The sequence below is a fragment of the Podarcis erhardii genome (genome assembly GCF_964252035.2).
Source record: "Podarcis erhardii genome assembly, chromosome: 1".
Taxonomy (NCBI): Eukaryota; Metazoa; Chordata; class Lepidosauria; order Squamata; family Lacertidae; genus Podarcis; species Podarcis erhardii.
In genome coordinates, this window is record NC_138497.1 from 127,837,278 (window position 1) to 127,850,936 (window position 13,659).

General features: G+C 41.7%; 1 protein-coding gene across 2 annotated transcripts in view; it reads right to left on the reverse strand.

Annotated features, from left to right (window-relative positions):
- Positions 1–720: 720 nt before the first annotated feature.
- SATB2 (SATB homeobox 2) overlaps positions 721–13,659 on the reverse strand; it is a 127,773-nt gene continuing 114,834 nt past the window's right edge. For both annotated transcript variants that reach the window (XM_081874706.1, XM_081874707.1), the window contains one exon: positions 721–2,365. In XM_081874706.1, the coding sequence (XP_081730832.1) occupies positions 1,910–2,365 (456 nt within the window). In that variant the 3' untranslated portion in view covers positions 721–1,909. The remainder of the gene's footprint in view (positions 2,366–13,659) is intronic.

Sequence of the window (13,659 nt, forward strand, 5' to 3'; positions counted from 1 at the left end):
GTTGTTACGTTCTTGGTAACTACCTATACAGAGAATTCTTTTAATGCCTGCCTTTTATACCTTTCAAATATATAAATAGTATTAACAGTTATATATTACAATGTCTGTGCAAGAAACATAAAATCGCTTTCCAAGTGATATCGCATGAGGTCTTTGTTAAGAGTTACAAAGCACATGTCAAAAGGAAGCCTACCAATGGGTTTAAGAGTCCAAATAGCAACCCAGACACAGAAGAAAGTCAAAATATCCTTTAAAATATATATATATATATATATATATGAAGGAACAGCAACACTGCTGGTGTCACTACCAAACCACGACTTCAAAAACCTGTTGGAAACTATAGTAAATTGCAGCTTTAATGCTTGTACTATTGAAGAGTCAGTCAGCATTAGTTCTGCTTTATGTAATGGAATTGCTATGCTAGGTCACTGGGAAAAGGTTTCAGTTTATGACAAGTGACTGCACAGAAATTGCTTGGTTTACTCTTACTGCAGCAAGTTCAGAAAATGTGTTCCCACCAAGTCTGCCATGCACCTCATGAAGCCCATACCTTGGAAGAGTGTTTGCTGAAAGTGTTTAGTCTCGTTGAGATAATGAGCTTTAAGACTCTAGATGTAGGGAATAAAAGAGATATAGAAGGAAATTCAGCACCAGAGAACCATCAGACCCTATGACTGATTTAAGAACCAGCCAGACTTGCCCAGAGTGATCGATGTGATATAGTCTTACGATTTCATTTGTGAAAGCTTTGTTGAAAAGCAATTTGAGCATATATAATGAGTAAATTTCCAAACATTAATATCGGACAAACACTAGAGGAGCAAAGGAACAAGAACTACAGCTGCACAAGCCCCACTGAAATTGACAGAAGTTGCACAGCAACAGTGTAGATGGTTTGCGCCTCCAAAACACATAACACCACTATAAAATGTGGCTCAATGTAAAATTCCACACATTAAATCTCATAAAAGCAACTTTTCATGAAGACTGCTTTAGTAGACAAAGTCTACTGTGCACTGATTCCCCCCCCCCCCCCACTAAAAGTCCATGAAAATCCACCTGGTTGCTACAGAAATGATAAAGAACAAAACATGCTCCGTGACTTCAAATGTGCATCATATACTAAAGTTTTTTTAAAGTTACTACTTGGTTTGGGATTTCATTTGTTAAGGTGCCCTGATTTTGTCCCCCATTTTCTCTCTCCCTCTCCTTCACTTTAATTTTTTTTGGCAGTGCTGCTCTAGGTTTTTTAAATGCATACCTCAAAAATTCCCCATCAAGCTGCCAAAGTGGAAGCCATAATAAGAATTTTAAAAATATATAACAGGGATAAACATAGAAAATAAATAGGTATTTCAAAATAGTAACCACACCCTGAGAGCAGGCAGCAGTTTATCTAAAAGCCAAAGCAACTCATTGTGAAGTGGTTTTTTTAATACATAAACAAGACTCATATTTTAACGAGCTCATTTCACAGTCTATACTTTCAAATTGTTATGTCCCATGCAAATTTCATATATGTGGGGATATATATATATATATATATATATATATATATATATATATGCCGTTATCATTTCCTTCATTGATTTCATAGGTCTATTTCTTCCTGTAACTTGCTAGAAGGTCCTTTCATAAGTGCAAGGTTAACGCTGATGTAATCATACGTGAATTACAATTAACATTGTCTCAGTCAAACATAAAAGTGTAACACTCAAGTGCCTTTTACAAGGGAATGTCTGATTGGGCTATGCAAAATAATAGTTCGGTTTGCACATACTCTATGCGCACTGGGGGGGAAACCCAACTTTATGCGCACTTTTAAAAAAAACTTTTTAAAAAGAAGAAGCCAAAAATAAAATAAAAAAATGGATCAATGTATTGCTTTTCCTGTGATGTTTTCACATTATCTCTGGTCAGTTTCTGAAGCAGTTGCCTTGTTTTTTTCAGGATTCTCTTCTTCGGTTTCCACTTTGTACATTTCCTCAGAGCCCTCCTCACTGTCATTCTCCTCTGACTCAGTCAGTAGCTCCTCGTCTTTGTATTCTGCCACATCTACCACGGTGCCCATGTGCTCTTTTAGCTTCCCATGGTGCTTCACATGGTAACGCTGGTTCTGGAAGAATTTGATGATGGTGTGTTTAGGCAGATCCAACTGAGCAGATAAAGTGTGGATGGCCTCCTGATCCGGATAGAGGCCAACATCATGGATGAAACTTTGAAGGATACCCAAAGCCTCTAAAGAAATTTTAGTACGAGATCTTGTTTTTTTGGTACACGTGTCCTCTGTAGGTGGAGGTGGGGCCTCTTCTCTCGGAGGTGAGTTTTCCTTTGCTGGTTGGGATTGCTGTCTATGAAGCACCTGAAAAATGAAAAAAGCATACCTGTTTAAAGTAAGTCTGCCATGACACCAAATGTAATAGAATTAATACGTTACTAATTATGATTATTACATTTATTCAGATATATAAAATACAAACCAGCTTGTCAATAATTTAAAACCAAAGACATAGAAAAAATATAACACTACCAAAAATCTGTGCTTCCACTTTTTTTTTTTATCCTCAAGCAACCTCTTCTGTATAATGCAAGTTTGCAACATGTTGCATGAAGATTCTATAGCAGTACCTGTGTAGCAATACTGTACTAAAACCTGTTCAAAAATAGTTCAAAACTATTTCCAAAAAAAATCTCTAAAAAGAGAAATACATTTTTGGATGATGGGGTAAATTTTTTATTAGGAACATGTAATTTATTACCAACTTAAAAGATGGCATATCTAAAATCCCATTATTAGAAGAACCTAGTTATTTCACTAAAATATTTGTTCTTTATTTCTGCATCTCTGCATGAGACAGAAGTGACATACTTAGAGTGTGTTTAATCAACTTCTATGCAAACTTGCAAATAGTTCCAAATAATGGTTTACTAAAGCTTCCACAATTCTCTTTAAACTTAAACTCACAGAGCAAATTAGATGAGGATTTTAGATCTAAGAAGACCAGAACTGTTAAAGAGGAGAAACATGGAACCATTTGTAAGGCAGAGTACACACCTGAACCACGAGAAAATATGGGTAGATGATATTTGAGGATAAGACTTTCACTTCAAGTCTTATCCTCAATTATCAGCCTTGGAAGATTCAAGAAATATATTTCTTCTCCTGTTATGATGGAAGGTGGCTTACGTCCTAAGCAATAAAAAGCTTGTGGGGCCTAGGAAATGTAATGAGTTGAAATAAATGTTACTGGCACTCTTGCTGCATAACTTTTCAATGATGACACGGATGTTGTGGCCCAAAGCAGCGTGCTGCCATCGAAGTGAGAAGTCCAGCCATTCAATTCCCTAACTTCATTAAGCAGCTACATGGTAGGTCCTGAATTGCTCATCTTGAAGGCCAACGTTTGCTCTGGTGATCTGCGTGCCTTAAACAAACATACTCTAGCCCTTCTGCAGAAAGGAATGCTGCAATTATTTGCTGTAAATAAATTGGCTCAGGAAAAACAACAACACAATGCGAGAGCAACTAGTCAAAATGAGAAATATCAACTTCTTTCTCTTATCAAAAGGAGCATTGTTCCAGGCCTCCACAATATGATTATTTTCAATATTTCTTTTGTTTTTGCTTTGCTTTAAGACTAGTTTCTCAGCTTAATCTAAATGCTTGTACATTTAGCCCTAGGGGTACTGCAACACAGCAAAGGAGAGAAGCAGTATTGTAATGAATGTATGGGGGTTTCTCATGCGTAAGTTCCCACCACACCTGGTTAGGTAGCCTGGTTAAACCTTTCCTGACTGGACACCCCTTCACTTCATGGCTGTTCAGTCGCTAGCAGAATCCGTCAGTGGGCTTTTCTTAAACTTCTTCCAGCACAAAAGCTCTTTGACGCCAAGTCTACGCCTACTTTCCCTGCGCGGAAGTCTTCTGCGCAGGGTGGGTGTGGACAGAGGAGGACCTGTGCTCTCCCTGCTGGTCTCCAGCGAAGAGTCCTGGAGACCCCTTTCCGATTCCCCCAACCGCCCCCCTTTATCCCTGGTGTTACGCTGATTTCCTTCCCCAGACGATGAGTTCCCTCTCTCCCTGCTTGGCCCTTCTCCGGCATCGCTTGGGAGCCCTGCCTCCACTTCTGGCTCCGATGTCAGTTCCCTGACAAGTATGAACCCCACACCCACCAACCCAACAGAGAGCAGCATCCAGTGTAAATTAGGTCTGGAGTCTATTTGCATGAGGAGAAGGGGCTGGCATTGGTTCTCTACCATGTCAGTTTAGTAACTCCATGGCTGACTATATGTACTAAAGGGGAAAGAATGCAATCATACAATGGCTCCCTATCAACAGAGGTGCAGCTCCTCTGCAGGTGTCAATAGCCAAAGCTCTACTGATATCTGTCTTGTGTGTTCTCTTGAGTGATAGCTCTGTTGGCTTGTGTACTCACAGCCAGATAAATCTCTGGTGTTGCATTAAACTCTCAGGAGGGGAAATTTCATGTGAGAAACCATCCTGAAAGCACAGGCACTTTAAAAAGGCACATGTACAATGTACAAAGCTTCTTGAAGCAGCATTTGTCAGAGGGGTTGAAAGAACTACAGCAACCACCGTACATCACAGAAGAGAAGAAAGGCTATTTGCTTAATTTCAGTTAAGTGGAACTAAGAAAACCAGAATCAAGCCAACCTGACAAGTATTAAATACCTGGGATCTGTAAAACAACACACCTAAGACATTAAAATGTTTAATTTGAGATGAAATTGGTTTCAAAATGACATACAGTGGTACCTCGGGTTACATACGCTTCAGGTTACAGATTCCGCTAACCCAGAAATATTACCTCGGGTTAAGAACTTTGCTTCAGGATGAGAACAGACATCGTGCTCCGGCGGCACAGCGGCAGCAGGAGGCCCCATTAGCTAAAGTGGTGCTTCAGGTTAAGAACAGTTTCAGGTTAAGAACGGACCTCCGGAACGAATTAAGTACTTAACCCGAGGTACCACTGTACTGGTTTGTTGAAGAGGTGTTCATTCTGCTTTTATATGGCACCATATTCAGTGTTGCGACTAGAGGGTATAAAACATTTTAAACAGGAAAATGCACCCAGTTCTTTGTTAACTTTATCTGAAGAACAGGTGGCCAATTGGTGCAGGCACTAATCCAACTGCATATAAGATTACACCAAAGTCAGACAAGTACTCCAGTCTCCATAAACCATGAGCCTCAGAACTAGGCAATCTTCTCATGCTCACCAGCTTCTATTAAGACAAAGATCCTTGGGATGTCCAAGTCAGGGTACTGTGGCTTAATGTCAGTTAACAAATAAGCCATCTCATGCACTTTGTAGAAGCAACATCTTAACTGGAAATGGCAGAGTTCTGTGAAGAGTCTCTTGTCATAAACATTGTTCCTAAGAAAAAAGTCAAATGTCTTAACTTCCAAGTAACTGTGCTCGGGATCATAGCACAAATTTGACTTCGAGTGATTCAGTTCTCTGCTTTCACTCCTCCCTTCACTTCGCCATTAGCACGAGCAAGTCTTCACTTCAATTTTGGCCATCTGGAACTGACTTCCTATTTCTTCCCCAAATCAGTTCCCATCTCCTTGCAAATCAGAACTGAAACATGTTTTGTTCTCTAGCCACAGGTCTCAAATGTTTCTGCTTTCTCTAATGCATATTCACTTTAATGTTGAAAAGGGATCTACATTTGTATAAGAAAGCTAAAGCACAAAACTGTTTTGTTTTTTTGAGGGGGGAAACTACTTTTCATAGGTATTACATTTTCACTTTTCTGAGGTATTAGTCTATTCAGATAGAAAACATACAGATATCTAATATGATGAAAGTTGACTTTGAAAAGATAAGTGACTCCTATTAAATCACACAACATTGCAATATGTTTTGAAGGCCACAATGAAATCCAGCTGGGAACCATGTGTAAAAAATAATAGTACACGCCTGCAGGGAAGGAAGTATGATATGGAATGATTAAGTTTAGGAAAATATATAATGTAGTATATCATTAAGGGAATGATCTGTATTACTTGTAATAAGCTACGGCAGAGGTTTCAAACTGTATTCCAGAGAACTCTGGAGTTGCTAGAAAACTGATCAAAGCCTCCTCAGTCAGAATATCAGTTAATAGTGGACCAGCTTCTCTGAACATCAGTGTGCCTTCCACTATTGATTTTCCACTGCTTGCAGTAGCCAAGCGAGAGTTTTTGGTGTAAGGCTGGTATTTTTATTTTTGTTTTAATTATACTGTCCAAGTGTCTTTAAAAGCTGCCTGATATGAGGAACGGTGAAACCTTTTCTCATCACTCTTTGATGGTAAAAGCCTCTGCTACATTTCTGCATTAAAAGATATGGATGGATGAAGATAAGTTGAAGACCACTGAGCTTTCAAAAAAAAAGTCCTCATAGAACTATAAGCAAATAATTATATAAGGAATAGTGGGAAATGCTGCAGGAACTGGAAACTCCATGAAGATCAATTAAAAGGGTTTAAGCCACACTAGGTGAAGAAGAACCACCCCCACCCCCAGTGGATTTGGCCCTGGGTGCAAGATTCAGCTATTCACAGAGTGACAGCCAACATTAGCAATACTCAGAGTAAACTCATCGATTTCAATAGGCTTAAATTACTGAAATCCAGAAATTTATAGAGCCAGGCTCCATTTCCACAGATGGGAGCAGACCCATCCCAGAGGAGCACACATTTGCAACTCCATCATTCTCACAGAGCAAGCAGGTCTTGTGAGTGAGTACATCACACCTTCCCTTTAAGCTGGTAGACAGGGCATGGTAACTATTTGGAGAACTTTGTTGCTTCCATCTAGTTCTGAATGTCTTGCAGGATTCCTGAACTCCTGAATCATGACTCCTGAATGTTTTGTCTGCCTCAGTAAAGTCCTGTTTTTTACTAACATGTAAGAGCCCGTGTGTGTGTGTGTGTGTGTGTGTGTGTGAGAGAGAGAGAGAGAGAGAGAGAGAGAGAGAGAGAGAGAGAGAGTTGGGCATGAAACAGAATATAGGGAAAGAGTCTCATGTGAAGTTGCCCCCATGATTTAACAATTCATGGAATTATTGTAATGAGTTTGAACCAGGGATGGCCCGAGATGTTTGACTCTGCCACTGTACGTAAAATGGCCCGGCCTGCTGCTGCAGTTGCAGTACTGTTAGTTGCTCTGGGAGGCCTTTACAGTTGTACTTCGGGTTAAGTTTGTTCTGGAGGTCCGTTCTTAACCTGAAACTGTTCTTAACCTGAAGCACCACTTTAGCTAATGGGGCCTCTTGCTGCTGCTGCACCGCCGGAGCACGATTTCTGTTCCCATCCTGAAGCAAAGTTCTTAACCCGAGGTACTATTTCTGGGTTAGCGGAGTGTGTAACCTGAAACGTATGTAACCTGAAGCATATGTAACCCAAGGTACCACTGTACAGAGGAAAACAAAATAACAGAAACAACAGTAAATAAAATAACGTTTGGAGGAGAGAGTTATCTGGTAGGAGAGACAAATGTGATTGCGTGGACAGGCGGAGTCCCCAGATCCCGAGTGGTCCCCCCATCATGTGGAATAACGACTCTAGACAACGTGCTATGGGATTAAATTGGCCACAACTTTATTAAATTTCAAATGTGGGTAGACCTTGGCTCAGGCATTGGGCGTTCTCCCTCCCTAGTCCCCAGCCGGGGACCTAGGGAGCATCAGGGTTATCCAGTGTGGGGGGGGGGATGGGCCGGCTCTGGAGAACATATGTTCAAGCAGAGATAGCCGCCCCCGTTACGCCGCCGCAGGGGAGAGCAATGACGACCTTTCGGCGTACGGCCAAAGCCTCCCTTCAAAAACCCCTTTAATGGGGAACCCTGGTATCGCCGCCGCAAAGAGGAAGATGGACTAAAGGATTCCGCCCAAGGCCTGATACCGCCAAAGTTGTGACGTTTTGCTACGGGAAAGGCGAAACCTGCTGTCAGAGTCACCCGTGGTCCCAGCTCACAAGAGACCAAAGTCCAGTCCGGCTTATGTACAAAAGCTTTTATTGAAGAATATTCTTAGCTTCACATCCGAGCTCCGTGACTCTACGTCTGTTACGCTTAGACCGCTGAAGTCCCCTCTGAGTCAGTCCCGCCTCTACACCAGTTTAAGAGGCTTGTACTGGTCCACCTCTTCCTCTCTTTCCTTTTCCGCAGGGTCTTTCTGCCCCCCTGTGTTCTCTCCCTTCGGGACTCCCCAGAGGCTGAATCCTCTGGCACCTCCTCCCCCCTCCTTTGGGCTTTGGGACCAGGCTCCTCCCCAGGACTCTCTTCACTTCCGTGCGCCTCCCATTTTGAACTTGGCGCGCGTACGTTGCTCCTGACCTTCCCTTCGACAGTTACACTGCTCTCGATACTACTTTCCTCCCCTTCCGGCAGGACGTCTTGCCCTGATCTCCTTCCCCTCTCTGCTTCCTGTTCTGCTCCTTCTGACACACAGGTCACTCCACACCCTTCACTCCGTTCCGGCGGAGCAGCCGGTCCCGATCTCCAACTCCCACTGGGGGTTCCCCCTTCGTTTCCCTGCTCCTGACTGCTTCCCCCTCTAGCTCCCCTTGGCTTGACCAGAGGGGCTCCCTTTTGGGAGTCCTCCGATTCACTGGACGGACTCATGGACAATCTTGGGTCATTGTCGTCCTCTTCCTCGTCACCCTGGAATCCTTCCCCCTCGCTCTCTGTCTCCTCCCTCATCTGCGCCTCTCTCCCTGAACCCCTGACACCTGCCAATGCAGGGAAATTCCTTTCCGGCCCTTTAACAGCGACCTTATCGTAGCAGCGCCCGCATACCTGTGGAGACAGGTTAACCTGCAAAACCTATGAAGAAAAGTTAACCTGCAAAAGAAGACATTAACTGAGGGTGGGTAGGGTGGGAGAAGCTCTGGAGCCAAGTGAGGATTACCAATTAAGATCCACCCTCTATTGTGTGGGCAGGTAATCCCTCCCCCTACCTGGCCTGGTTTCCCTGGCAACGCTTCCCCCAGGTGAGATTGGACAACTCACTGGGGTAGGCGGGGACCTCCAGGTATCCCACCTGAGGGAAGGCAAAGCCTATGCTGATGGGGCCACTCCAGATCCAGGGCTGCACGCGTCCACGCAAAGGGCGCCCCCCCGTTTTAAGTGGGGAGCGGTCACTACAGTGAACTAGAACAGCTTCACAAGAGTTTGTAAGCTGATTCCAAATGCATGTGAAATTCATGACAAGCCAAACTTGCTTCCATTTTTTGACTACTGAAATGTATAATACTAGTAACTTTGCTTCCAGCAGAAAATATTCAGCCTAAAGCTGTCACCGGTTTAAAAGCACTGAGTTTCTTTAAAAAGCACTGGACAAAATGACATCTCCCAATGTCAAATACCCATCAACTGCTCATATATTCATTACTTTTCAATGTCTCATTCAGGTGTCTCAGATGTAGAGTGTATTAAATCTCTAGAACCTCATTTTAAATGCTGCACTTTGAAAGTGTATGTTTATGCTGAAGGGTGCACTGTGTATTTACATTTTTGAAACAGATGTTTGCAGATGCAATAAACGTACCCATAGAGAACTGTATCATACCATTCTACAGCCTCCAATTTATATAGAGAAGAGCACAACAATAACAACAAAGCTTGGGTAAATAAACGGCACCTTTCAACACAATCTTAGTCTGGGCGTCCTGTTGGCAAGAGTGTTAATTAGATAGAATTTTGTGCCAAGAACCTTTACTAGCTGCTAGGAATGTCTACATGAGAAACTGTAGCAGAAGTTACAATTTGCACCTGTGCTTGTTTTTCCTTTCAAAGCAGTGGTTAAGACTTTATTTTATTTTGCTGTGAAAGGTATTTGTGTCCTTTAGCTAAACAGGGCAGCACTACATTGCAAAGCTCCAACAGAAGTATTTTCTTTGAGTTTGTTTAGAGCCGTGATTTAGCACCTTGATGCAATAAAACTCCATTAAATACTGTGATTTAGTTCCATCACTTTTCTTGGACTGCAGAGTATCCTAAGGTTACAAGCTGAGGAAAATTCAAACTGTTATTAAAAAAAAAACCACACATACACACCCCAAAAACCTGTCTATGAAGTGATGACAAATTACAGACTACAGGTGTTAGATTACATTTTGACTTCAGGCAGGTTTAATATACCTTGGCTTCCTTTTACAATTGCTCACAGCATGTACAGCTATGGACAGGGGAGTTTAAAAAAAAATAGTACTCAATAAATGAAGACCGTGTCAAAAGAAATCAATATGAGCGTGCAAAATGGTAGGAAGTCTGACATGGATATATATATGTTCACTTTCATCTAGCTTCCTTTAATATTGTAACCAAAATGCTACTGGCATTTTTCATGTATTGCCTTTTTTAAAAGGGTTTAATAATTGCTTCATGAAGTAAACACTGGTATCACAGATAATTGAACTACCAAGGTGTGATATACATTGAACTTAATTTCATCAAGGCTGAAATATCTCTTTTGAGTCTTTTTTTAAAAAATGACATTTATTTGAAAATGTTCCTATTTTTCTGAGGATTTTAGCAAGGAACAGGGTTATTTTTTTTCTGAGAATTTTAATAAGGAACAGTATTAAATGTATCTGCATGACTTTTAGGCACTAAATTGATTTTTCTAAGGGCACTAGCTAAATGACCATAATAAATGAATTTAAAAGCATTGCAAAGAATGGGAGGCTGAAGGAGAAAAGTCTTAGCTCAGTGGCAAAGCACATCCTTTGCATGGAGATGGTTCCAAGTCCCCAGCATTTCCAATTCAATGGCCACGTAGCAGATAATGATAGACAGCTTGAGATTTTGGAGAGCCACTGTCAGTCAAATCTTATAACTTGCTGGAATTCCTGTCCACTCAGTGTCAGACAGGTGCTATCTCTGTTGTCCTCGAAAACAAACCTCTGTTGTCCTTGAAAAACAAACCTCTTGAGATCTGTTCCAATGTATTTATATCATACACACACACACACTGAAATATGTACTGAAAATGGTAACAGAGTAGACAACACCGGTCCAATGAATACGTGGTTTGACTTGGTATAAGGCGGCTTCATATGTCCAGAAAGAAAATAAAAGGGAATCAGTTAAGATACTACCACAGGAAACTACTGATTTTCGATTCCAGTATATTCAGACTAAACGTGACTAATTTCTGCCATTTTCTAATGAAGGTATCACTTTCATCACTTCGTTTTTCAAATGCATAAACAAAACACATGATGAGCAAAGATTATCTTCAGTTTATCTGCTTGATTGATTTCATTACACGGCATTAAAATGTCTGCAAGATCAAAGTTCTGTCTTGTCTCTATCTATCTGCCTCGTTGTTTGTTACAATTAAGCAGTATGCTGAAGAACATAAGAAGAGCCTCCTGAATCCAGCCAATGTTCTCACAGTAGGCGACCTACTTGCAAAGAGGATCTGAACCCAAGAGCACCCTGCTTTCCTGTGGCAAGAGGCAACAGGCATTCGGAAGCATGGCTGCCTCCAGAGAGGGAGAAAAATGTTTCTCTATCCATTTCTCCATGCCATGTATAATTTTATAAACTTCTATCGCGTCACCTCTTACTTGCCCTTTTCTCTCGTCCCAAGCACTGAAACCTTTCTTCACAGGGTATCGCTCCATTCCCTTGATCATTTTGGATGCCCTCTTCTGAACCTTGTATTTTCCTCCCATCATTTTTGTAAAACTATACAGTGGTACCTCGGGATACATATGCTTCAGGTTACATACGCTTCAGGTTACAGACTCCGCTAACCTAAAAATAGTACTTCGGGTTAAGAACTTTGCTTCAGGATGAGAACAGAAATTGTGCTCCGGCGGCGCAGCGGCAGCGGGAGGCCCCATTAGCTAAAGTGGTGCTTCAGGTTAAGAACAGTTTCAGGTTAAGTACGGACCTCCGGAATGAATTAAGTACTTAATCCGAAGTACCACTGTAAAACAATTTTTTAAATAAATAAATGTCAAAATTGTGCAAGGGGTGCTGGTCACGGATTCCCTCAAGCTGCTCAATACACTTCCAGGTATATAACATTTTAATCCTCCATGGCCTGGCTTGCTGGTAAAATCACCCTATATTCCCAGTGGACACACACATTGCAGTCTAAGTGCTAGGAATATGCCATTTCTTTGCAGCAGATGAATGAGCTGATCTCCTCAACAGCTGAGTAACAACTATGCATTTGTTCCTCAATAAAGTGGAAGGCCAAGACTTGAGCACATGTTCTCTTCACTTGCGTTTATATAAGCTGAGTTCTGAGTTATGGTTCTGAGTAATTTCACTATGACTTGTTCTTTCTAATAAGAAATGATGCTTAGAAAAATAGCACTAATATTTTATTAACACTATTCTAGATTATATAGATTATATAGACGGTACGTCTTCATGCATGACTTGCTGCACTATTTCACATAAACCTAGAACAGGAACCAGAAAAAGGATACAAAGTGGCTCAGATGTTTATAGGAATCCCTGTTAAACCATGGTGTTAATCCTCAAATGTGGTTTGAACAAGCAAAGGGATTAGCATAGATCTTGGGTGGTTTACAGGTGTCAAGCATAATGAATGTGTTGCATCTAACATCCATCCAAAAAAATCAGTTCTCTGGACAAGCCCTAAGAAAAAAAATGGGTGTTCCTCATGAATCACAAAAACATATTCGTCCAAGTTAGAAGTTTCCTAGGTGAGTGAACAATACATGAGGCTGGCCTAGTTGTTGAATCACTCAGTCTCATAAAGAAACCCACTTTGGAACTAGTACTGGTGATCGAAATCTCTCTCTCTCTCTCTCTCTCTCTCTCTCTCTCTCTCTCTCTCTCTCACACACACACACACACACACACACACACTTGGGGGAAGGGGGTTAGGGAAGGAAGGGAAGGAGAAGACTGATTGTAGATTTATTTCTTACAAATTTCCCCATGCAGCCTCCCTGTCCCAAGTGAGCAGATGGTTTAATGTTAGTCAGGGTCAGGAATTGCCCTTGTGGCTTCCTGCCTGCCTGCCTTTGTAGATTATCTAGATCATATTAAGATATGCAGCCCCCAAAATTAGAGAAGCTAAGTAGAGTACTTAAAACACTAGGCAGCCACAGACTTTGTTTCTTGTGCATGCTGAACTCATAACTTATGAATAGTTAGATCTGAACTAAACATAAAAATACTGGCTCTTGGACAACATATTTATGTTATCAAGCACTTCTTTGTCTACATGCAGCCACTTTCTGCCTCCTGTACTTAATCATTTCCCCATTCCTTCTCCTTTGCTGGGCCAAATGAGCCACTACACAAAATGCACATGAATCAACCACCATCCTTTCAATGTAGTTATTTGCCTGCCTCGTTTCTACTGATGCCAACAATTTGACCGAAAATAAGAATGTACACATATTCACACAGACTTTGCCTTGAGAGTCTCCCTATTTTGCATCTAAAATTCTGCTTGAAATGCTACCATAGATCAAATTACCGTATTTTTCGCCCCATAGGACACACCAGCCCATAAGGCGCACCTAGTTTTGGGGGGGGAAATAAAGGGGGGGAATTATTTTTCCCCCAGGCGCGGGGCTGGGGTGGGGGAAGCCCGAGCTTCCCCCGACCCCAGCCCCCAGAAACAGGCAGCTCTCTGCGAACAGGCA